The sequence below is a fragment of the Hesperophylax consimilis genome, chromosome 28 (assembly GCF_061612785.1).
Source record: "Hesperophylax consimilis isolate HC1 chromosome 28, BYU_Hcon_1.0, whole genome shotgun sequence".
In the NCBI taxonomy this organism is placed as follows: domain Eukaryota; kingdom Metazoa; phylum Arthropoda; class Insecta; order Trichoptera; family Limnephilidae; genus Hesperophylax; species Hesperophylax consimilis.
The window spans coordinates 22,721,723-22,748,508 of NC_142863.1; the positions used below are offsets into that span (position 1 = coordinate 22,721,723).

At 39.1% G+C, this 26,786-nt stretch overlaps 1 protein-coding gene across 2 annotated transcripts in view; it reads right to left on the reverse strand.

Moving 5' to 3' along the window:
* Positions 1 to 9,207: 9,207 nt before the first annotated feature.
* The window catches only part of blo (bloated), a 169,144-nt gene continuing 151,565 nt past the window's right edge, over positions 9,208 to 26,786 (reverse strand). The window contains exons 5-11 of one of the 2 annotated variants that reach the window (XM_089648650.1): positions 20,050 to 20,230; positions 15,742 to 18,637; positions 15,276 to 15,446; positions 14,689 to 14,985; positions 13,410 to 14,167; positions 12,815 to 12,918; positions 9,208 to 12,606 (exon numbers count right to left, since the gene is read on the reverse strand). In XM_089648650.1, coding sequence (XP_089504776.1) covers positions 11,876 to 12,606; positions 12,815 to 12,918; positions 13,410 to 14,167; positions 14,689 to 14,985; positions 15,276 to 15,446; positions 15,742 to 18,637; positions 20,050 to 20,230 — 5,138 coding nt within the window. In that variant the 3' untranslated portion in view covers positions 9,208 to 11,875. Of the gene's footprint in view, positions 12,607 to 12,814; positions 12,922 to 13,409; positions 14,168 to 14,688; positions 14,986 to 15,275; positions 15,447 to 15,741; positions 18,638 to 20,049; positions 20,231 to 26,786 lie in introns of both variants that reach the window. The other variant, XM_089648649.1, reaches the window with a different exon arrangement.

Consider the following 26,786-nt stretch of genomic DNA (forward strand, 5'->3'; position numbering starts at 1 on the left):
AAGTATGCACGATGTAAGGATGCCGATGGGAATCATCAATTAGTATTGTTTAGTATGTATCCCTATTTTGTACCTAATTTCATAGAAAACTTTCTGTGTTGATCTATCATCTGTTATTCTATTCTATTATACTTAAATTCTATTGCCACTGGTTTGTCAGACATTTCACAATCGAAAAATATTTATGAAAAGTTTTTTGAGTATGCACATTTTTTTTGTGGTGTGGTTTCCTGCGACGATATACAATATCGTCAGCAATATAAAAATTATAACACATTTAATGTGACCTTCGATTATGGATTGTAAAAGAATAATTATAGTCACACGCATGCATAAAATAATCCACACAACATGAAACATGCTGTCAGTGACAAAAGCGGTTGATTAATTCAGCGTTTTTAAAAGCCCAGCAAGAAGTCTGGCAGTTTTGGTGTGGCCATGAACTTCTGCCAACTGCAGGGGAGTTCTGTGTTCTGTATCTCTCGAGTTCATCACCGCCTCCAAATGTCTCTGGTCTCCCTGAGGAAGCACAGTGCCGCCCCGCCTCGCCATCTCAAATGTCTCCTCGGCTAAACGCAGAAGTTGAGTGACAGAGGGATTGCTCGAACATTGCAGAGGCGTGCGATTGTCGCTTCTCTTTCGAATATTGTAGCATGCACCGTGTGTCAACAGGCAATTCACAATATCAGCAGCTCCCTTCTTAGCGGCGATGTGTAGAGCTGTGGAACCCCCCACTGCAGTTTTAGCGTTGATGAAGTCACGGTAGGCGCTGTGTTTGATTCTCTTTACGTTCTGCAACAACAGACGGACGGTTTGTCCGCAAACTCGGGACGTAGCGAGGTGTAGGAGAGTGTTTCCTTTCTGCGACATGACAGTAGCGTCGGCTCCGCTGTCCAGCAGCAGCTCTGTAACCTCCACCGTGGTGGAAAAGTGCAGCGCCGTTCTACCCTCGCCATCCGCTGTGTTCACATCCGATCCATTCTCTATCAAACTACAAACCTTGCCCCTGTCTCCTTCACTGGATGCATTTAGCAAATTGAAATCACATGGAGCAACGTAGCCAAGATCTAAATTGAATTTTGATTTGTAATATATTTCAAGACTTTCAATTTCTTTATCCAGTTTCGTAAATTTCGGGCTGTTGGGGCCGAAGACGGCATTTCTCGCATCCAAACTCGCCTTGTGAACCTTTATTGCGTTGTGCAGTTCATTTTGATCCAGATAGAGACGCGTTATAATACATTGAGTGTTGACAGTGTCCTCGTGATTGAGTCCCAACACGTTCTTCTGAATAGCTAATATTTCCTGAAACTCTTCCAAAGCTTCGTCATATTTGTGATGGCTCGCAAGATCAGATGCCAAATGGCGCCTGGCCATGAGAGTCTCGGAGTGATTCAATCCCAAAATATTTTTTCCTACTTCATAAACAGTTTTATTCAAAGCTGTGGCTTCGTGGTGCTTGCCTTGAGCACGAAAAACCTCGGCAATATTATTTTGTATGCCAAGAGTGAGAGGGTGATTGTCACCTAGTGTGTGTTTATGTCTTTTATAAACTTCTGCAAACAAGCGTAAGGCCTCTTCATGCTTCCCCAGAGCAGAAAGTGTGACTCCAGCGTTGGTTTTAGTTTGTAAAAGCTCATCATGGCCCTCTCCCAGCACTTCCTGTTGCCTCGGCATGACTTTCTGGAATATATCCCACGACTCTTTGTTCCTTCCTAGCTGGTGTAATAACATGGCCAGCATACTCCTGGTATCCAGGGAAATTGGATGGTGAGGGCCGAAATCTTTAAGTCTCTTTCTATAGATATCTTCCAACATGGGCAAGGCTTCCAAAAATTTACACTGTTGGTGCAATGCTAGTATTATTTTATATTGCACGTCCAGCGTTCCTGGATTATCTTCTCCCAAGATTTCGATTCTGTCATTTAGCAGCTGTTTTAAAATATCTATGGCTTCTGTAAATTTTTTTGACATGAACATTAAGTCAACCCTGTTTAAAATTTCAGTAACATTCGCTAGTGCTACCTGCTTTAACTGGTCTACGTCGGGGAAATCATATTTCATAGCAACAACAACAAGCGTGTTGCCATCGGCGTCGCGAGCCTTCATCACCACCTTTAAGATTTCTATGTCCCTTATTTGGGTTATATCTTTAATTACCGCAACATCCCGGGTTCGTACTTTCCGGAAACAGATTCCAACAATTTGCAGTAAATATTTTATATCTTTCTGTAGCAAAATCCAACGGAGTCTTCTTATTGTCAGCCTTGAGGTTGTATGCTGCGCCATGTTTCAATAAAGATTCAATAATTCCTGGATGAGAGAATCTGGATGCGTAATGTAGAGGAGAATTACCGCCCTTTCCAACAGCATTGGGATTGGCTTTGCTTTTCAACAAAATGTCACACACCTCCTGAAAGCCCTCCCGGGAGGCGATATGTAGTAGTGTTGAATTTTCACAACTTTTTACATCTACATATTGTGCTAAACCTCCAATCAAAGTGTTAACCTTTAAAACATTATTTTCTTTGACTGCTTTAAATAGTTTTCGAATGGACTCTAGCACTTCTTTAATATCTTGACTTTTAGTCAAATCTGCAGGGGTACTTCCAAAGTTGTCCGTGGCATCATATACAGCACCGCTGTGTAATAACAACTTGACCATCTCTATGTGTTCTTGTACGGCGGAAATGTGAATAGGCATGGAACCATTTATATCAGTGGAATTAATATCGAGCAGTTTGTCTATCAAGTGCTGAGCCATAGTAATGTGCCCTCCTGCAGCGGCGCAATGCATCATGGTACAACCATTGCCTCCTGGATCATCAATACTCATCCCAAGCTTTAGAAAGAAGGCCAAGATGTGGTGGTTGCCATGAATAGCGGCCATGTGGATCGGTTTTAAATCCATGTTTCTAGCATTTACGTCTGCTTCCCGGTCTACCAAGAGTTTTATTACTTCAAGACTACCCGCTTGAGCCGCAATATGAAGTAACGTGCAATTATCCTTGCCTCTCTCATTAATCCTGTCACCTACTTGTTGCAACAGTATTGAAGTATTTTGTATTTGGGCATTACCAACTGCCCGTTCTAACGGCGTTCTGTTTTCCGAATCTCTGATATTGGAGTTGGCTCCCCAGTGGAGTAACTTTTCCATGACATCTGGATTATTCTCGAGGACTGCGTGAAACAGTGGTGATAAATTAGGATCCGCAGGATTTATATTAGCTCCCTTTTCTAGTAAAACTTCGACAAACTCCGTATGTCGTAAAGCTGTTGCAATAAATAAAGGCGAAGGGTTTTGTAAGCAATATTCAACTTTAATACCCTTTTCTATAAGCGCCTCGGCTATTGACGCATCGCCGCTTAGAGCAGCCGTGTATAAAAGGTTTGATCCGTCTTCATGTTTAATATTGATGTCAACATCTTTGTTCTTCAGTAAAGCCTTCACTACATGTCTATGCCCTGCTTTAATTGCAGTTAACAAAGGTTTACCTCCGCCAACATTAACATCGGCTCCTTTGGCAATCAATATGTCCAACAGGTCTTTGTTGTTATTTCTTGCTGCGTGGCATAATATGGAAGAACCGTTAGAATCCAAGTAATTAACATCCGCTCCGCACTTTAACAAGATCTCAACTGCTGTCTTGTGATTTCCACTGACAGCCAAAAGCAAAGCGGAGGTACCATTATTTTCCTTATTAACATCAGCCTTTTCCTGAAGCAATGCTTCTATGATTGAACTGTATCCAGCAAACGATGCACTTTGCAACGCTGTGCCAACATAAACGCCTTCCCCATTAATATTGGCTCCATACTTTAGCAATAATTGAATAGTTTTTTCATTGCAAGGTTTAATGGTAGCTGCAAGCAATGGTGTCATATATTACGGTTGTCTTTACAGTTAACATTAGCCCCTTTTTTAATCAATGCCTCCGAAATCGCTTCATGACCATTTCGAGCACTGTGATGCAGAGCTGTGAAACCATCTTTGTCTGCAGAATGTACATTAGCTCCTGCAGCCATCAAAATATCTACCACTTGTTTGTGACCTGCTTGTGCAGACAGATGCAAAGCCGTCATTTGATCTGTGCTTTGGGTTTGGAGTTCAATGCCTCTGAGAATTAAAATCTCTACAACAGAAGTATGGCCACTCATTGCAGCAAGGTGTAATGCCGTACATCCTTTGATATCTATGCTATCCGCCAGAGCGCCATTCTGCAACAAGAGATCAACTATATCCGCATGTCCACACCAAGCCGCAAGGAGAAGCGGGGTGAGGTCATCATTTCTTCTAGCATTGACTTCGGCGTTGTATTGCAACAGTAGACCTACGATGAAAGCATTGCCATTACAAACAGCCATGTGGAAGGGGGATTGTTTGTATACCACATCTCCGTTATTAACAACAGCACCCTTTTCCAAGAGGATCTTGGTGATCTCTTTATGGTTAATTTCCACTGCGTAAAATAATGGAGAGTGACCACTGGAGGTTCTGAGATTCACATGAGCTCCCTTCTTTAGCAGAGCGTTCACAACCTCCATGTGACCATTGGATGCTGCTACATTCAATGGAGAGGCTCCTGTGTCAGTCATAGCATTGACATCAGCTTCATTTAGCAACAAGTACTTTGTCATTTCAATATTACCAATTCCTACGGCTATGTGAAGAGGAGTAAGGCCCCCTAGAAAAGTTTTATCATCCACAGCAGAACCTTTCTCTAAAAGGATTTTGACCACATCTAAATAACTGTTATTCACAGCAGAATGCAAGGGAGAGAATCCTTTGATATCTTTGATAGTTTTTTTGGCTCCTAGTGAAAGTAATGTCATAACAGTTTTCTTGTGGCCATTTTGGGAAGCCAGGTGTAACGGTGTTTTTCCAGCATTGTCAACTTGATTAATGGCATTTCCCATTTCTGTTATTAAGAATTTCACAATGACCTCTCTTCCATACCTTGCGGCTATATGAAGGGCGGTGTGTCCATCAACATCTGTCACTTCAGTGCTAATAATTTTCTGCTTAGTTAAAAATCTGATAGTTTCAATGTTGGATCCCTGCGCAGCGTGGTGTAGCGTAGATGACAAATCTCTAGTTCTTGAACATATATCAGCTCCTCCCGCGATTCCTAATGCGAATTTCTCAAAATTCCCGTCAAGCAGAGTCTTCCACATTTCCTTCTGTTTGTCAAGAATAGATAAGCCCCGCTCGTATCTCCGCCTCAATTGTTTGATATCGTGTTTTAAAACATTCCCTATTGTACAGTTCAGTAAAAGGTCTTTGCTTTCAGTAAGTTTCACGGCATTTAGAAGCACAGCAGACCAAGCATCAGTTGGCAGAATAGTTACCAAGGTATGGAAATGAGCCAAGTGATTGCGCAAGCACTTGCCGCTCAATAGAGGAATGACCCCATCTAGGTACAGCACATTGTTAGGAACACACTTGGAGCGGTCTAAAAGGGACATGATATCCAGTACAAGGGCTTCTACCGTAAACCTGTCTGTAGTTTTATCATCTTTATAGAGCAAAGAAAGATGTTCATATAACTGACCAGACATTCTATCAGTTCCTAAGGTATTCCTCAGTTCAGTTATTTTCAGAGTAAGTTGTTCATCAATTATCCCTTTGTTGTTTTCAATACTTTTGTATTTTCCCCCTCCCTTTTTATAGTTATCTTTTATTTTTCTTCCAAAATCATCAATACATTTAACATCACCTTTGTCAAATGACCCAGTACATTTTATTCTAAATATCGCAAATTCTAGTTCAAAAGTAATCTCTGGTTTTATTCGCAAAGAGACGCTGTTATATAATTTGTATAATAGGTCAGTTAGCATATATTGTCTTACGTTTTCCATACGATTTTTTTGAGATGTTAAGTTTTTTAGGGCCGATTTATTTATAGTAAGTTTCATGTCCCTTATCATTTTGCCATCACTTTTTGTATTACCGTAAAAGGAGGAAGTAAGAAGGAATAATTTATTTAATAAACTATAGTCCTCCGTCGTTAATCTATGATGCGAATTGGATTGGTTGAGCTCATCCTTTATTTCAGTAAACAGTTTGTTCTCGTAGGGAGTTAGATCTGCTATGTTTCCAATAAGATCTACAAGCTTTCGATGGTCTTTTGTAACTGTATCTGGTTCTTGGACATCCGCAATGCAAACGTTGCGAAAGACATTTACAAGTTCGCGAAATTCATCTACACTGTCACTATTGATGAGCGTGGTCAGTATACACTTTACTTTATTCACTTTTTTGGAGTTTGAAATGGTAGTAATGACAGATGCGATCTTTTTAATGTCATTTTGAATGTTAGAACATAGTACAGAGTCATCTAACAGATGTGGATGAGATAGAGAGTCGCGCAAGTCTATCAGGACTTTTCTGGTTTCTTTGGGCGCAGAGCGGAGAAGAAGATCACTCACGGCTGGGGAGAGCTTGGGGCTGTCCAATGTGTTCTTCAGATGCTCTCCTGTCACCTGCAGCGCTCTCTTGATTGTCAACTTGCCGAGTCTAGTAGCAGAGTCTGCCAGCAAAGCCGAGTCAAGATATGTCTTCATGATCTGGAGCGAGGATATGTCTCTCACCTCTTTATAGTCAGTGTACAACTGGGGGTATCTGCAGCTGATGTCAGCGGCAACTTTTTCTCGGCTAAGGATCACAGATTCCCGAAGTTTCCATACATCTGTACGCCCGATATGTTCCTCCAACTCTTGCAGGGCAGAGGCAAACTTGTCCAATTCCTTTAGTAATCTCTCTTTCTTCAGTACCGACAGATAGAATAAATTCATTTCTTGGCGCAGAATGTGGGCTGACACAAAGCTCACCAAGCAGAACTCCATTTCTTCCCAGGGCAAAATATTATATGTAGACTTCAATTGATTTTTCAGTATTTGAATATTTTGAGCTATAAACTTGGCGGTGTATAAAAAGTGACTGTCCACTTCTTCATAAGTATTAATTTGCGCAATATTTTCCACCAGCAGTTGGATGCGTTCTTCGATATTAGCTATGGAAGTTACAGAAAGCGCTCCATCGCCTTTGGAAAAGAAACGTAGATCAAGCAACCAGTATTGGACAAACAGATGCATTTCTTCTATTACAAGGACATTGTTCAATAGTAATTCCTCGTAAGACTCGGAGACGAGTCGCTCCGAGAGTTCAGGAGTTACTGACTCTAGGAGAGTGCGGAGGAGCTCCACATTGCTTGAGCGGATGGCGTAATATACAGCACCGTGCCCTTCATCTTCCTGTTCTACTGAACACTGGCGGGGAATAACAACAACTGCGCCATCAGAGGTGTTAACCTCCAATAACAACTTCAATAAGTCAGCCCTGTTGTGCTTGCAAGCCAAGGTGATGAAAGGGAAGGAGGCAGAGTCCATCCCCTGGAGCCGTGTCAGGTCTGCGCGCGACCGGCAGGCCAGAAGAGCTGACACTTGAGAAGCCTTTTCATCCATTGTCAGCAGGTACACTTCAACACAATTACAACAAACACTACACCCCAAATTGTTATTATATTTGAAAAAGTTCGAACATTGAGCCAAATCCGAATGAATAATAATATAATTATAAAAAATTATTACTCGTCAATCTCAAGTGAATCTCAATTCACCGATAAGATAAATGTGATTTAGGTAGGTGTATGTATATTGAAATTTCGCAGATAAGATTGTAAAATTCAAAAATAAAATGCAATATTCTTACTAGCACAACACGATAATGTTGTTGCCACTAGCTGAATCTGTTATAACAAACTTATGGGTAGCAGAAGTCGGGGACGCCCGAGGAAGACATGGCACGATCAAGTGAATCAGATACTTGAGTCGGGCCATATCAAGAATCAGAATAATAGAAGAGTATGTATGAGATGATGTAACTAACTAACTAACTAACTAACCATCACGCCGTTTCACCGCAGGGGTAGGCAGAGAGGACGGACCGCCAAACAACTCGGTCTTCGCACACACTCCTTGCCTCATTCACATTCACACATCGTCTCATACATACTCTTCTATTGTTCTGACTCTTGACATGGCCCGACTCAAGTATCTGATTCACTTGGTGGTGCCATGTCTTCCTCGGGGGTCCCCGACTTCTGCTACCATTCACATTTGCATTGTATATTCTCCTTACACTCCTTTCTTCGCTCATTCGCTCTACATGCCCAAACCATCTAAGCGTCCCTTTCTTGATCTTACTCATTACGCTTACATCAGCCTTGCACTCTTTGTGGATATCCACATTCCTCACACGATCATACATGGTTTTACCACACATACGCCTCAGGGATAATGTATGAATGTGAATAAGGCTGGAAGTGTGCCTTGCAACTCTGCCTACCCCTGCGGTGAAACGGCGTGATGGATAGTTATTTAGTTAGTTATGCGTATTAGGAATAGTAGTGGTCCCAATTTAGATCATTGTGGTATTCCGTAGTTTATTCAATATTGAGTTCACTGTGAACATTGCCCATAGTATTCTGTTGCTCAGTAGTTACGTATGAGAGCAGGATCAATTATTGTCCTTGTTCTATTGATATTTTAATGGAAGATGCTCCGAGGAACTAGCGTCATTGATCCCGACAGATACGAGATAAGGGAGATGATACAAAAGATAAAGATGCTTCAAAATGAGATAGATGCAGGCGCGGCCGCTCTGAATCTGATCCTCGGGGCGAGTCCGAACAGTATCCTCGGGGCAGTCCACGTCCAGTTTGTGGCGGGAGAGGCGGGGGCATCGGAGAGAGAGAAGCTCTCCTGCCCCCTGAGGGAGACAGGCGTATTAATATCAGAATGAGTCGTTTGTACGAATCGTTCTTGAGTTCAACAGTACGCAGTGGAATGATTTGCAGGTCTCTGTGTTTCCTCCCTCCTACAACATGGGTCTCTTAAAGCGCAGGTTCACTCCTTCCTTTCCTCGATAAGATCCTCCACTTAGCATCCTCAAAGATGATATTGACCCCGAGGGAAATTGTTTTCTTCAAGGCCTCTAGTGTGCAATTAATGTAAAAAAATACAAATTTTATACTTTTACCAATTTTTACTACTATTGGTGTTGTGCAACTTTTTATCAAGTTTTCTTATCTACTATTACTGTTGTGCAACTTTTTATCAATTTTTCTTATCTACATTATCCTTATCTGCTACATTTTTGCAGATTTTTAATTTTTTAAATAAATTAAAAACAATTGTGTGTTATTAATTATTCATTTATTTTTATAAAAAAATGTTACAGTTTTAATACAAATATCGTAAGGAAAACACTATTTACATGAAAATATTTATATTTAAGTACCTACTTACTTTTTTAAAATGTCTCAGACATTATATTTTATTATAGCACCGATAAAATACTTAATTTAAGAAGGAAAATAAAATAGTTATGTATCGCTAATATTACACATCATGTTTAATGAAATTTTGACCAACAATTATGTATTATTTATATTATTTTAAACGGAAACCGAATGAATGGAAACCTGAAATTAATATATTTACTACAAAAATAACACTCAATAATGGCCTTTCATACCACAAGATAACATTGTTCAACAATAACACATTTTAAGCGGGTGAAAATAGCGTCCCCTTGGAGAAAATGAATTTTGCTACCGCTATTTCTTTAAAAATAATACATACAGTGTGTCCGGGGGTAAAATGCAAAAACTTTGGCAGGTGATTCTACGTGATGGTAGAAACAAAAAAAACTTTTGTACCCGAAAACTACCTTAAAATGTTGAAATTTTGAAATGCATATAAAAAAACACAGTATATTTTAATGGTTTTTTTTACATTATATGTACTCACCACACCCCAACACACCCCAACTATGAAAAAGTACCGTAAAATGGTTCCATGATAACTCAACACAATGATAATTCAACACACCTTTAAAAAGGATATCAAGTCATTAAAAGTAATGAAACAAAACTAAGTTAAAAGTTAAGATAAAAGAAACCACTTTTCGTGACTGTGTATCACTTTTTAAAGATGTGATGTGTTGTAATTTTGACAGAGATATGCAAAATGGGTACCCAAAACCATTTGAAATGCAAGATGGAAATGGGTCAAAACTTTTCCATTTGAAAATGCAAAATGGTTTTTAGAAAAGCATTTCAAATGCAAAATGCAAAATACCTGTTTTCAAAATGCATTGAAAATGCAAAATGGTTTCTCAGGTAAAACAATTAAAATAATTATAGAATTTTTAAACAATTTTAATGGACAACAATGTAGAACAAACATATTACATGATGGTAAATCCAAAAACACCGAAACTGCTATCTAACATTTAATATTACAGCGTCATGGCCCCATTTTCAGTATTTGAATCTGTTTTTTTTTTGTAATTGTATCACTCAATTGCCAGGGCTCCTACCAGGGAGCAATTTGACAAATGTAAATTATCTCTCATAGCGAGGTTGAGGACTGATTGATATTTGGGGCTTATGAAAAAAAGATGAGTGGAGATAGTAGGAAGAATGTTGCAAAAAAATCTTTTAAAATGGAAAATGCATTGAGAAAAGCATTTAAAATGGATTTATTTGAAATAAAGCACATCTCTGAATTTTGATGAGTAGTTATCCAGTCACCGTAAAAGATGTATGTGTTATCACATACATTTGGTTTTCACTTTCGCACAAATCGTTACAAAAAAAAGAAGGATTTCCGCATCTCCAGTGACATAGTGTATGGATGTTATTATCCATTCTACAGTTTTACGCTTAGTAAAGTTTACTTTTGATAAAATATTCTTCCACACAAGAGACAAGAAGGTAATTGTATCACATTTTGTATACATATACATATTTATAGTTGATAAAAGATTGGTATATAATATTCATGTAGAATTATCGAACAGCAATGCCTTCACAGTCATTCAAGTAGGATTGGTGTAAAAGTTAGAAATACTCTTCCCGCCAGAAGTGTGTTAATGAGAAAATTAAATTTCGCAATAAATTATTAGAAAAGAAACATTTGAATTTCATTCTAATATTTTTACGTATTAATCTAAAGTCTGGTAAAAATTCTTAAATTATACAAAATATACAATAGTAAAAAAAAGTTAAGTTGCAAAAGATATCTTAAAAATAGGACTAAGGAAGAAAACAAAGCTTGGCTTCAAAAAATAATATTAAAGGCAAATGGTTATAAATTTGTAATGAGAGTTTTAAACGTAATTATGGCGTATTATCATTAAAATAGCATTTAATTTCAACAATAACATTGTTTAAAGTTAGTTTTTTGTGTGTTTAAAACATCAATAAAATAATCTGCCATTTCATGGGGTCTTTGTTAAACTATTAGAATATACAGAAAATACTAAATTGAATATGGTAGCGATGAATTAAAATCTAAATGTAAAAAACTATTTATATTTTTTTCGCCATTTTATTTTCTAGGACTCAATTCTGCAATAATTGTTCTCTCGTTGTGTTTCCGGAGTTGTTCTGGGTTTATTCTGACTTAAGGGGTGGGAAAAAGGGATGGGGATGGGTTTTATATAGTTCATGTAGTCAGTGACCTTTCTATTGTTTTGAAGGTCAAGTGTGCAAAATTTCATCAATCTAGGAATGAGACTGTAGATTTGAATAAAAAAACAAAATCTCCACATAACCTCTTCCTCATTTACAAGTTATCTGGAATCTCGTAGTACATGTGAGAAATTGGCGAATCTATAATCGCAAAATAAATCGAATCGAATCATTTTTGTGTAAATCAAGTTCGAAGTCCGAATTTCAAAAAAATCAATTGCTAGGGGGTTAATATCAATAGACCCGGTTAAGTTTGGCTAGTAAAAGCATGGGATGTTTGGATTCTAGCCTGTGAAAATAAAATGGAGTCAAAACAAAGTACATATAATCTATTTTTAGTGAAGTCTGTTAGTGCTTTCTGTCTTTTTGCTTTTCTTGGTTATTTTAAACCACCCGGCCGATTTGTTTGGATCTTTCGGCATCGAGATGGATCGAGACAGTCTTTCCCTCTCAACTGAGCTGCGTTTCATTCCCTTAGGGATATCTCTATCCCTTTCCAAAATCTCACTGGATAAGCTCTTTTTATAATCTCTTGAACGTGAACTTGACAGATCATTTCTGCTCTTGGAAAGTGTACCAATGTTGTGGTTCATGTTGATATTCTCTTTACTTTCGTTGGTTGATCGTACTTTCCCGTCGGCTTTTCTCAAAGTAGATATGCCATTTGAACTGATTCTTCCATTAGTTGTATTGGGTCTTCTCGATAATGTTGAAGTGCCTGATCGGTTGGGAACAGATCTTTCTTCGCTCGGTCGAATGTCGTATTTGGAAGACGTCAGGTTCTTTGTGGAAGCCGATTTGCTTTTACCGAACAGAAAGCTGGATGATTCTTTCTTGGGTGGTTGTTTGACGGGAGGTTTCTCCGTGCGTTTGAGAGTACCCTGCTGGTTCTGGGAATAGTTGATGTCGTAGCCTTCTCGGTAGAATCTCGGCTTCCAGGGAGCCAGTACGGAGAAGGACCTGGAGACGGTTCTGGTGGATGGCTGGATCCGGGAGGAGTTGATGGAAGATACATCGTCTCTGGATCTGCCGCGAGATATGCGGCCGGATGTCGGAATATCGCCAACTGAAAAAAAAAAGAATTATAACGGGTTTAAACGCAATCCTAATAAACGATCTTAACAGAAAATGGATTCCAATATTCAGAACATGTAAGTCGTACATCAAGTGGGAATGCTGTGTTTATTCTATCGACTTTTCAATACCCAAAATTGAAGAATTTTACTTGTCTCCTGAGGATTGTCATATTTTGAGAAATGTAAAAATATTTTTACCTGTTGGGGCATGCAGGTAAACCACGCTTCTCTGTGACTGAAGACTGGACTCTCCCTCCGTACTGCTACCTGCCGGGCTCCCGGCCTGAGGGGCACGCCGCCTTCTGTTGTGAATAATACAAACATTAGTATAAGTATTAGTCCAGATCCTTGAGGAAACCTTGTTTGGCTCACCCAAATCAGTTATGTATAAATCATAAATTACAAGTTTTTTTATTCAACCATTTTTTTTGACACCATGAATCAAGCATTGTCATAGAAGAGGAGGTCGGAAGACTGCGGCTCGTAGAAAAAAAAAACTAAGTTTTTAAGAAGTTCTCCATGAAATGGTCAAAAATTGTGCATTTCACTAGGTAACCAAGAGATCACAATATGAGGAGCGACAAATACAGGATTACCCTACTGATAATGAAAGGGAAGATTGATGGGAAGATTGGCTACTACAATTGCCGTTCTGGGCAGTGATGATACCCGGCCTCTGATAAAAGGGGGCACCAAAAGAAGGGCATCAAATAATTGATTATGGAACCCCCATGCTTTTAACGGAATGATTTGTCTCAAAATTCTTCCCTTAAATAAAGAGTTAGGTACTAACCTCATATCATTTCTGCTTCCTGTCAATTCTTGTCTGCTTCCCCTAACATCGTGCTTGCTGGAGTGAACATCGGTAGCAGTGTTGGCTCTGTTGCTTTCTTCAATCAAGTCTCCGCGACTTCCCCCGTGACCATTCTTCAAAGCAGGTCCGCTTTTGCTGGTCTTGGACCCGCTGTGACTTCTGGACCTTCTCTTCTCTCTGTACGGGCTCATCGGAGGCTTTTTCAAAGTGCTGGCACCGTCCTTTCCACTGTTTTCATAAGTGCGATCTTCTTTGCTTTCCCGGATTTGACTCTCGTCCTCAGAGTTGCTGTGTATCTCGGAGATGTTGTGCAGATCACGTCGGCCATTTGTCTGGTTCTCTGAAATGTTGTGCAAGTCTCGGCGGCCGTTGTTGTATTTCTCTCGGCTGTAACTGTTCGCCAGTAGATTCTGTCGGGAGTCGAATGCCGGGTTACCATTTTGCAAGTTCTGCATGGAAGAGCTTCGGTATTTGCTCTCTGGTTTGACAGATCTGTCCAGGGCATGCACGGAAGATGAGAGAGTTTTGCCTGATCGCGTGAGAGTCGACTTTCCGTTGGTTTCTTGCGGTCGTTTTCTCAGAGTGCCCTGTTTGGAGCCACTACCGTTAGATTCTTGATCGGTGTCTCCGAAGAATCTCAGACTCTTGGTGGGAGCCTTGGATCCTGAAGGAGTGTACCGCTTAGGAGATATGCTAGAGTCTTCTTCGGTAGTGGTCAAGATGCTGTCCTTTTCAACCTGGAAAACAGAAACAGTAATTGTTATTTTTTTTTTAATGATAAACTAATGTTTATAAGACAGGGTTTTATGCATAGCATAAAGGATAACAAATAATTATAAGCAATAATTTTTGATTGCGGTACTAGTACATATTGAATTATTTAGCGGGTTGGAAATAAGCCGACATAGCTCAGTGGTTCAGAGCACCTGACCGGACATCAGAAGGTACGTGTTCAATTCTTGTTTGCGGCATTTATTTTTACTCGGGAGATATTTTCAATTTGTATTGATATTTTAGGAGACTAATTATTGCTTATAATTATTTAGTAATTGTTATATTTTCTGCACATTGTTATATTTGAGCTTCATGCAGTCGCAACGGTTAGCGGCCAAGAAATGAAGTTTTCTTTCCGCACTTCGACAATTTCCGCACATTTCTCTTTCGATCCATTTGCACAACTGTAGATATCAGGTATATATTTTCACACTTTTCTACATTTTACCACTAACATAACCTTAAATTATGAAAAATCCATTACCTTGATATCTTTCTTCTTCCGTGATAGCCTGTCCAGGGATTTGAACCAGCTGCTTGGGTTGGGAGTCTCCACCTTCTTAACCGGCGTTCTCTCCACTCTCTCAACCCTTTCTGACCTTTCCACCCTTTCCGCTCTTTCCAACCTTTCTCCCCTGTCCACCCTCTCCGTCCGCTCTACCCTTTCGGGGTCCTCTCTGTGACTCCCTCGCAGCCTTGCCTCGCTGCTGCCCCTCCTGTCTGAGGGTATGACGGTGGGCGGAGGCGTCGCTAGGCGGCGCCTCTGGCTGTAGTCGAAATCCTGAAAATCACAACGATATTAAAGAAAGTCTGTCAGAAAAAGAAAGAACTTCCGAAATTATCCATCCAAGTTCCACGCTAAAGATAATCACCCTTATTGTATATCAACATAATGACTGGTACTGGTACTAGGGAAATTACAGGAGGAAACAGAGTTAAATGTGATGACAAAAATATCTGAAATGAAAGAAACGCGTGGGGATAAACTAAAGCGATTGCGTTGTATTAGCTGAATAACACTATCAGTTAGTGCTAGTTGCTGGTTCACCAATTTATTAAGTCAATACTCACTGAATGGAAGGGTGCGTCAACTACGTCCCTCCGGGAGCTGCGACTGGTGGCGGGTCCCTTGTATTCCGTGTAGCGCCGGCGCAGATCCTCCTCGCGCACCATGGCCTCTGTCTCGCTCTCCCTCACCTTCTTGCTCTTCTTGGAAGAGTCACGGGAGAAGAGCTGCTTCACCTAAAGTCACAACAGTCTAAGTTGTACAAGGGTCCAAGCCACCTGAAGCCAGGGAATTTTATACACAATTTTGAAGGAGAACATAGACCCTAGGAGTACTTTCGAAGCATAGGCGAAAGAACCGGTTAATATTTTTATGCCATGAATATTGAAAGCAAGCTAATGGTTGTGTTAAAGAATTGTGTTCTTCTCTCTTTAGAGTTCTTTGAACACACTCAATACTTACCACGATAAGAAGAGAGCAGAGAAAATTAAATGAATTAGGTTTGTGCTTATAAATATTTGGTAAACTTACCTTCTCTAAACCGCTAATCTTTTTGGTTGCCTTTGGAGGCTTGGAGTCAATCTTATCCACGGCGTTCTTTCTGTCTTCGAACTTGTCTAATCTTGGATCATAGAACGAGCCGTCGTCAATACTCCTCTCACGGTGAGCAAACTCTTCCCTCCTTGGTACTCTTCGGCTGTCGCCGTTCTCCTGTCGGTAATCTGCGTTCTCTGTTCTGTATTCAGAGTGCTCGTGTTCAAAGTCCGAAGCGTATCTGGGCTTCAGCGGAGGGTGGTTGTCTTCCGTGTGTTGCCTCTCACTGGCAATCAGGAGAGAGGAAGCGAATCCTTCATCTTCGCTCTCGTTCCTCAAATCTCCCCGACTTCTAACTCCCTTAGAAGACGAAACAGCTCTTTTAGAATTGATGTCTCCATTCGAGTCTTTTCTGTAATCGTTTTCGATTCCAGAATCGGCGAACTTGTTGTCGCGATCCCGGTCGTTTTCGTATCTGCTTCTCGAAGACTCTGGTCCGGAGGTCTCTCCCCCGTAGCCCAAGTCCCGCCTCTCCTCTGAGTCGTGTTGCCTCAGGGACCGTGAGCTGGTTTGCTCAGAGTAATCTAATTGATTTTTGAAATGCTTGTCACTAGCGTTTTGCTTGTTTCTCCTCAGGGAATTGTGGAAGGTTTCTGGCCTCTCTGGGTCGTACTGTTCTTCTAAATTGCTTTTTCCTCTTTTGACTATTTCTGGGTTAGACGCGTAGTGGTCTTTGCTGTTTCCAAATTTTTCCTGTTTATATTTGGAGCTGGTGTATCTCGAGTGGGTGTTGAGCCCATCCTGACTAGAGCCAGTTCGAGTGGTTCTGGATTTGTACTTTTTGATGTCGGGTGAATACCTAGGCCCACTGGCTTGAGAGTCGAGGCTCGGAGGTTCGTATTCTGGTTCAGGAGGGAAATGCCTCGCGGGTTTTGGAGGGGCGAAATATTTTGCTCCCGAAGGCTCTTCCGCTAGACGCCTGTCAATAAACTCACGCCTGTCTATTTCTTCACCCAGAAGGGGTTCGAACCGGGAGGTCTCCGGATTGAATTTTGACTTAGAACTGTGCTCGGTTTTCCTCAAGGTTCCATCCTTGTCCCTGCTTGTGTTTAAAGTATATTCATCTGTGTAACCAGATTTCACATTTCCATCTTCTCTGTAATATTTGGTCATTTCGGAAACGTATCTTTTAGTTGCTTCTACGGGGTTTGCATCCTCAATTTCGAACTCCTTTTCAGGAGTGTATCTCGTGCTAACATTTCCCGGACTAGTTTGATCTCTGTTTTTTCTCGCATTTAGCCTCGACTCCAAAAGTTCCCTCCGGTGACTTAGTTCAGCCTTCTTACTGTTGTATTTCAAATCATCTTGCTCTGCTGAGCTATCTCTTTTTCTGGCGTCCATTCCGTCTGCCCTACCGCGAGTTCTCTCGTAATCGAGATATCGCTGATTTTCTGCGTTAGCGTCTTCGAGTGGATATTCGTTTGCGTAGTCAGGCTCCTTGTCCAAAAACGATCTTTGCTTGAACTCCTTGAATCTCGGAGTAATAGGACTATCTGTTTCCGTTATGAAGTCTTCTAAATGTCTGTATGGATCATCACCTATCTTCTGGCCACTGTACGAAAAGTCAGTTTGATCACGCGAGTAAGAGGACTGCACTCTGCTTTCTTCATACCCTAATCCCTCGTCTTCGTCTGAATTTTGTCCTCGCTGCCTTCCCGGCTTCACGGTCGTATGCACGGTTGACTTCATGCCGGCTTTTTCACCGTTTTCACCGCTTCCACAAACGACTTGGGCGTAAATAATACCCTGTGGACTTTCTGGGACTGATTTGTTGACTGGTGACGGTACTCTCTCTGGACTGAGAGATCTCATATACAAGTTGGGATCGGGACTGACGCTCGGCTTAGTGTAAGAAAAGGGTTGATTGTTGTTATGCGCTGCACCATGTGTTGGAGAAAGAAGATTTGCCTTTGGAGGGGGAGAAAACTTATCTTTGTTCAAGAATCTGACCATGCTGTCAACTGTTTGTCCTTTAGTAAGTGGGAGTCTTTCTGGCGGTTTCTGGCTACTATGAATCATATCTGGGGACTTATCCGATTGTGGCTTGTTTTCTAGCAAGCTAATAGTTTCCTTGATAGATTTTTTGATATCTTTGGATTTTATTTCCTTATTCTTAACTTCTATTTCATCTACGATAATTTTTTTTCTAGAATTATATTTCGGAAGTGTACTAAATGGGTTGATGGATTTCCGCGCTTGGACGAATGGTTCGTCTTTGCCGGTGAGAGTTTTAGCCCTTTTAGGCCTAGCTGGAGGTTTTGGTTCTTTGATTCGAGGCGGTTTTTCGACAGGGTTAACTTTATAATCAGAAGAAGCAGCAACCACTGCTCTTGTAGGACTTCTCTTAACGTTTGTCGATTTAGCTTCAATCCTTTCCTTATCTCCGCCCGGAGAATTTTGAAGTCTAGATTCAGGTGACTTGAAATAGTCGTCCGCCTGATTGATTTCTATTATTGGCGATAGCTGAGTCTTTTTACCAATGACAGAATTGAGATACTCTTCTGATTCGCTTCCTGTTCTCTTCCTGATCGGCCTCTGTGTTGTTGACTTGAGATCACTGACGTCACTTTTACTCCTCTTGACTGTGATGTTAGATTTCTTAGTTCCCTGGGACTGAGAGGAAACCGGATCCTCTCTTTCTGTCTTTTTGAAAAGGTTCAACAGTGAATTCTTTTGCAATTTCTTGGGTTTTTTCGTGCTCACATCGCCGGTGGACCTCCCCAATGAAGACTTGAGGTTCTCAACTGGGAATGTTGAAGTGACCCCGAGTTCTTCACTTCTTCTTCTCGGAGGGCCTAAATTGATATCGAGGGTAGGTCTGTTGCGACGACGTCTGAAAAGAGAGGGCACAAACATAAGAAATAAACATTAACTCTTATCTCCATTCATTAATTACATTCATTCGACATTATTGGGACAATTTTGTTTTTTAAGGTTTTAAGGTTTTTGGTAAAATAAAAATATTGGGACACCTCGGGGGAATGTGCAGTAAGTTCCGTTAGTTTTTTCCATTAAATTAAAAGCGTTAGTAAAACTCTTATTTACATCACCCAGTTTGTATCACGGAACTTATATAGTTGTACTGGGGTGACAGAGTTTCTGTTATTCTGTTTCATTGGGTTGTAGGAAAATCAAATAGGCATTAAAGGCATTGAACATAAAATGTCCAGAAATATGACCTATAGGTACTGTTTGAAAGAAAACTGATTTCGTCAGTTTACATAAGATCTTTCAGCACCTTCTCTCTAGGCAGGTCAATGAAAACTGCTCATGTTTGAAAATTTCGTTTTTTGAACATATTTTCTCGATTTCCCTTGAAGTTAGATAAAATTAACCTTATTTCCGGACACACTCACAGCATAATCGTATCTGTGTATCTCTTTAGCGATTGCAAGCGGAAGTTTGTCTAAATGTATGAAAGGGACATCTAGAATTCTTCTTGAATAGGAATACACTTGATGATCGGGAGTTTACAATAAGTATTTCGGTCCGTGTAGGATTAGAAGTTTCTTTATTATCGTGAGATAATTGCAACGAATATCTAGCGGGACACAAGTCCGTTCTATAGGAGTGAGTTATTCTGGCGAGGGAAGGAACTCATACTGAGCTGTTGGCCTGGAGATCGGCTAGCATCGGCTGTACTCGTAACCATTCGGGTAGAGCCGATATGTTGTCTTTATCATGTGGCGTTACTACTGCCACCTTTGGAAATATCTTAAAACTAAATATCAATAAGTTGAATCTACGCACTCTACCGATATCTGTTGAGCGGTATTGAAACCATAACTCTTAGTCAACACTACAATTACGAATGAGACAGCATGATAGTGGGTATGCTAATAAAATAATATGCCTGTTGTGTACCGTCTTCTTTATCACCGCCTTCCAGCGTGCAACTTCTTATAGTCTTACGAATTGTATCAGCACTACCTAAGAATTATTATTCTCCAAAGAGCAACAGTTTTTTTTTAGTTTGAATATATTTCTTTAAATGAATAAATTGTCAAATAACACAAATTAATCAAATAAAATTTACTTGTGCACGCCGGTTTGGAATCCGCGACCTGGCCAAGACAAACAATCACCACAATTGGCGCATCTGGTAGGATAAAGTATGCGTTAACGGTTAAAAGGGGCCCAAATATGCAAATGCATTTATATTAGGTACAATGTTTAATTATTAACACTGGCGAAGTGAAGAAAGATCGAAGTAAGCAGAATTGCTGTATAATGTGTGTATCTTACCCCCTGACCGGCAGCGAGTGAAACCTGTCCGGAGGCAAGCCAGCATCAGTGGAGTGGCAGGTAGCCCTACTGGCTTGTAGCAGGACCCGCTCGGCCTCCCGGGCCAGCTGTTGCTTGCTCAGCCCGCCCAGCGACTGGCGGCGCACGGGAGGGCTGGCCGGGGCCGACGGCCTCACAGGGGCTGGAACAACAAAACACAACGCGGTTAGTTAAAACAAGACTGTTTCAGTGGCCAACACAGACCCGATAGGCTATGCAACACAATGGCACCATCAAATTAAAGGAACAACAAAACCCGGGTCCATTATACTGAACAAAACCTCCTCCCAAAAGCAAGGCACGCTAAGACCAATACAGAATGAAGGAATTGCTTCGAAACTTTCAAGGAGTTGAGAAAGAGTAACAAAATTATCTTTGATACAATTTGAAATCTACACACGTTTAGATTGATACAGGATAACAGAGTTGCGACGACACTGTAAAAAAGAAAAAGAAAAATAAGACCAGACGTCAAGAAAAGGCATCATCATAATCAAGATAACATCAGAACATAGGGACACCAGGAAAATCCAGAATAATTTTCATTACACTCCAAATAAGAAAGCTACATATTCTAAGACCGACACAGAATGAAGAAGTAGTCACGGGACTACAAAACCAAAACAAACCTCATAATCAAGAAAAAGAAAGCAGCAGTGGTTTTAGGGCCAACAGACAAACTGAGAAACTTACGGAAAAAGTTTTGTATAAAAACCGTTCCTCTTAAACTTCTTTTTAATAAATCGCAAACGCAAGACAAGTTTCTTTGACCCTAAGAGGTTGGTTCCTACTAGTACACAATGTATGCCTAATTATCCGAACTTCATAATTATTCAAAGACATTCCTGTAAAATTTTGACGGCATCTCATTGACAAAGGAGGCGATATTTTCTTGAATACAACCTTTGAGAGGCACAAGGAAAATTACTGTGTTTTTATTTGCAATTCATTCTCACGTCACTAATTAATATTTTCACGAAGGTGATCTTTGGAGTAAGGAATTTAGTGCCATCTGTTTAATTATTTGCTTACTAAAGCGGTTGTTCCTGCATGCACATCGAAATTGTATTTATTTTCGCGCAGTTCGCGGTTACTTCATTCTTTTACCATAATTGTGGCTCGGAAATTACTGGACTTGTTAGTGGTTCTTATTAGTGTACCGAGTGTTTAGAGTGTGGTTTGAACGGTAGAATAAGTCAGGGACGCCAGAGGAAGGGTTAACGCGTTATCGAGTTATGAGGAAGACGAGGCACGATCAAATGAAAAAAACTTACAAAAATGAAAATATTCAATTCTTTAGTAAAATATTATTTCCACCTTAAAACTAGACCCAGTTTTCAAGTGCACTAGAATTCACAACTTAAAACTACACCAAACCATTCATAATCCTTAGTAACGCCAATATATATGTTTTTTGATACAATTTGAGGTCGATGAAACTGTTGGCTTAAAAAACTTGGCTACCTAATCGATGGCTTCTCATTAGTTATGTTGATGTTTAATGGGTTACAGGTTATATTAATTTTTCAACGCTTACATCGATTCGATATATTTAATGAAAAAAAAACTTGCCTGACAAGTACAGTTCAAACTGAGTTAGGTTTCATTAATTAATTAAGGAAGGCTCAACGAACTTGTGTAGGGGTATTAGACGATATTCTTTGACTAAAACGAGCTTGTGTCGGGTATTAGACGATATTATTTGATTACGACGAGCTTGTGTCGGGTATAAGACGATATTATTAGATTACAACGAGCTTGTATGGGGAATTAGACGATATTATTAGATTACAACGAACCTGTGTGGGGAATTAGACGATCTTATTTTATTACAACGAGCTTGTGTCGGGTATTAGACGATATCATTTGATTACAACGAGCTTGTGTCGGGTATAAGACGATATTATTAGATTACAACGAACCCGTATGGGGAATTAGACGAAATTATTTGATTACAACGAACCTGTGTGGGGAATTAGACGATCTTATTTGATTACAACGAGCTTGTGTCGGGTATTAGACGATATCATTTGATTACAACGAGCTTGTGTCGGGTATTAGACGATATTATTAGATTACAACGAACCCGTATGGGGAATTAGACGATATTATTAGATTACAACGAACCTGTGTGGGGAATTAGACGATCTTATTTTATTACAATGAGCTTGTGTCGGGTATTAGACGATATCATTTGATTACAACGAGCTTGTGTCGGGTATAAGACGATATTATTAGATTACAACGAACCCGTATGGGGAATTAGACGAAATTATTTGATTACAACGAACCTGTGTGGGGAATTAGACGATCTTATTTGATTACAACGAGCTTGTGTCGGGTATTAGACGATATCATTTGATTACAACGAGCTTGTGTCGGGTATTAGACGATATTATTAGATTACAACGAACCCGTATGGGGAATTAGACGATATTATTAGATTACAACGAACCTGTATGGGGAATCAGACGATATTATTTGATTACAACGAGCTTGTGTCGGGTATTAGACGATATCATTTGATTACAACGAGCTTGTGTCGGGTATTAGACGATATTATTAGATTACAACGAACCCGTATGGGGAATTAGACGATATTATTTGATTACAACGAACCTGTGTGGGGAATTAGACGATCTTATTTGATTACAACGAGCTTGTGTCGGGTATTAGACGATATCATTTGATTACAACGAGCTTGTGTCGGGTATTAGACGATATTATTAGATTACAACGAACCCGTATGGGGAATTAGACGATATTATTAGATTACAACGAACCTGTGTGGGGAATTAGACGATCTTATTTTATTACAATGAGCTTGTGTCGGGTATTAGACGATATCATTTGATTACAACGAGCTTGTGTCGGGTATAAGACGATATTATTAGATTACAACGAACCCGTATGGGGAATTAGACGATATTATTTGATTACAACGAACCTGTGTGGGGAATTAGACGATCTTATTTGATTACAACGAGCTTGTGTCGGGTATTAGACGATATCATTTGATTACAACGAGCTTGTGTCGGGTATAAGACGATATTATTAGATTACAACGAACCCGTATGGGGAATTAGACGATATTATTTGATTACAACGAACCTGTGTGGGGAATTAGACGATCTTATTTGATTACAACGAGCTTGTGTCGTGTATTAGACGATATTATTGGAATACAACATAAAATATTAAGTAATGATTTTTGTATCTCTTTTGACAACGTCCGTGGTCGTAAGCTGAAGGTTGCAGGTTCTAATCTCGGCGAGGTCAATTAAATTTTATTTCATTAATTTGTGTTCTTCTAGTTAACATCTAGATTTGAAAATAAAGTGTAGTGTTTTCTCTCTCTGACATCGTTTAGATAATTAAACAGTTATGTTGATACAACGATTTCTATAAGACCCTTTGAGCTGTTACAAAAAGCGAAAAAATTGACTCTACGAGTAATAGCTGTATGTTTACAAAATCGAACAAATTAGCAAAAAGTGTTAAAGGTTTTTTTTTTAAATAAGTTCTGTTGTGTAATTATTGCAACGCGTGACAGCTGTTTCACCTTCCGGAGGCATTATCAAATTGTGGTGAAGTCACTTACAGACGATCTACGATTCAGTTTGCAATGTTTTCTGTGTATTTCAAATACATTTTTTTTTAATTTTCCTTAAAAAAATACCGTTTTAGAAAGTAGATAAAATAATCTTTCCGGTGTACGCATTTAACCCTTAAATGCATGATTTATTTATTTTTCTGGAAAAAAATATATTTTGTAGATATTTACATGCATATGCAAGGAAATTTAAAGAATTTTATTTTTTTGTAATTTTTTAATGATATTCGATTAAAAAAAAATTGTTGCAGGTTAACAACACCATGTATTTAATAAAAATTAATATGAACAATTTACGTATGAAAAAAAAATAAAAAACCTAAAAAAAATTCTCGAAACTAATAAGTGTACGGAAAAATACGAGTTATAACATTTAAGTATTGTATTATTGTATCTACTTATCTAAGAAAATCAAAATAATAACAGCAAAACAAAACTGTAATTCTAACCTCCAACCAATTTTCGAGAATCTTCACTTTGTTAAAGAAAAAGTGACATTTGACATTCGCGAAAGAAAAAAAAGGTGATGCCACTCGATAAAATATATTACCGTGAACTTGATAATTCTAAAACGGCATGCATTAAGTATACACCAAAGAGTTAAAGGTGGTTTGAACGGTATGTTGCAGTTTTGCAACAGTATGCATTTAAGGGTTAAAAAACATTGCAATATCAAACGTGAAAATGTTGTCAAAAACGCTAACCACATTTTTATTGAATCTTTTACTCCAATCATAGCAAAATTGAGAGAAGTCGATATTTCGAAAACACATTCGTTTTGTTTGGGGAATTTGTAAAAAAACTTTAAGTTCACTTTTATCTCGTTCATATAATAAAAATAAATTTTAAAGTTGAACAATTTGTTACGATAGAGGTGCTAAATATGAATGTTTCACGTTTGGCTATTTTTACGATTTTATTAATGGATTCCAGTATAAATATTTGAAGCAAACTGGAAACAATTATTATTTGTCTTTCTAACGTTAAAAAAGTTAGGTATTTTTGCATCATAGAAAAAAGATAAAAAAACTTTTATAAAATATGGACGCCCGGTCATATATGATCTTCAAACATTGGAGGGGTTAAAATGAAAACCTTAGACAAATTGCTTTTATTTTTACCACCGATTCGATTATTAATTTCCGACAAGGAGAAACCACAATTTCTTCTACCATTCTAATTCGCGTCATATTTATTCATACGCTCTACATGCCCAAACCATCTAAGCGTCCCTTTCTTACTCATTAACTTACATCATCCTCGGATTCTTTGCAAATCTCCACATTTCTCACACGATCATACACAGTTTTACCACACAAACGCATCAGGAATCTAATTTCTACAGCATTCAGTCTACTTTCATTCTTCCTCTGCCAGTTCCATGCCTCACTTCCATACATCAGGTTAGGTATCAGCGTTCCATTGTGAACTGCTAGCTTCGCCTTCTTTGGACAGTCTTTGTTAGCGCCAACCGGGTTCAGTCCTCCATTAATAGAGTTTCCTGCATTTAGTTTTATTTTAATACCTCTATCAGCCTTTGCATCTCTTGTAAACATACTTCTTAAATACACAAACTCATCCACCTGCTCCAAGTAACTAATTTGCAAACTGTTTGTTTTTAAAAACCCCTGCCGAAGATAAAAAGAAACACATTTGCGTCAAAAACAGCGTCCTGATCATTGGTGTAATATATTCTGGAAAATTAACTGCGTACGTTCATAGAGTTACTGATAAAATCAGTTTTTACGACTGAGCATTAATTTTGCACTCCCCACGACACTTTATTTAGAACTATTAACTGATAATAAAATTGATTGCGTCGTTATAATGTCCAATACTGAACGAAAGAGGGTGTTAAATACTCGACGGGTAACACTTTTAGTCCGACAGTTTTTATTTATTTATTATTAAGTATGAATAAATCAAATAAAATAACACGAAACAGGTTTTATTAATAGTGACAGATTTACCTGTCTCTAATGATGTCTATGAACATAAGTGACTTCAAAACAGTTTGATAATGTCTCCGGAAGGTGAAACAGCTGTCACGAATTGCAATAATTACACAACAGAACGTCTGGAAGTGACTTCACCACAGTTTGATAATGCTTCCGGAAGGTGAAACAGTTGTCACGCATTGCAATAATTACACAACCGAACGTCTTTAAGTAACTTCACCACAGTTTGATAATGCCTCCGGAAGATGAAACAGCTCTCACGCATTGCAATAATTACACAACAGAACGTCTGTAAGTGACTTCACCACACTCCGGAAGGTGAAACAGCTGTCACGCATTGCAATAATTTTAGTTTTCAGATGCATTCAGAAATATTCCAATTATATGGATTTTATTGAATTCTCCGACTTCTGACTGCGTGTTTAAGAAATATAATGGACAATATGCCAGAGGCCCGAGCGGTTAAAAAATGATTGCATTAAATCATAACTGGTACTGATAGTACGATTCTGTGGTAGCAACGTAATACTGTGACACCGGTGAAGTCATCGATACTTCGGTAGAGTTAGCGCGAAGTCGGTGTTATTGACAAATGTGACATACTTCTTTACACAATTTCAGTTCATACTTCGAGATACCTGCCACATACTTTGTATTTCTGTAAATTACTCTGATTGAGTATTGAGTATCCGAGTGATGGCGACCCAAATTTGGGAAGGTGATTTTATGATTTATCTCGATTTAAAAAAAATTTACACTAAAACTATGGCATAAACCGTGGATTTAACTGGATTCATTGGCTACATTTAAACTACAGTAACCAGTTATTTCCGTATTAACATTTGGAGGTATGATATTAATTAAATCGAATGGTTTGAATCGAAAACCGAATGCTAATCGCTCGAGTGGTTGTATATATTATATCGCTCGCTATGTTCGATTATGTATATACAGAATATAATTTTGAATCGATTTTTTTTTTTTAAATAAATGACAATATTAATAATTATGTTGCGTCTTCTTAAGTCGACGTTTCGGACATCGTTAGAGTGTTCATCATCAGGGCAGATGTGTACAATGTACATTGCGGTGTAATGTGTGTTTACGCATGTAAAAGTGACACCGTG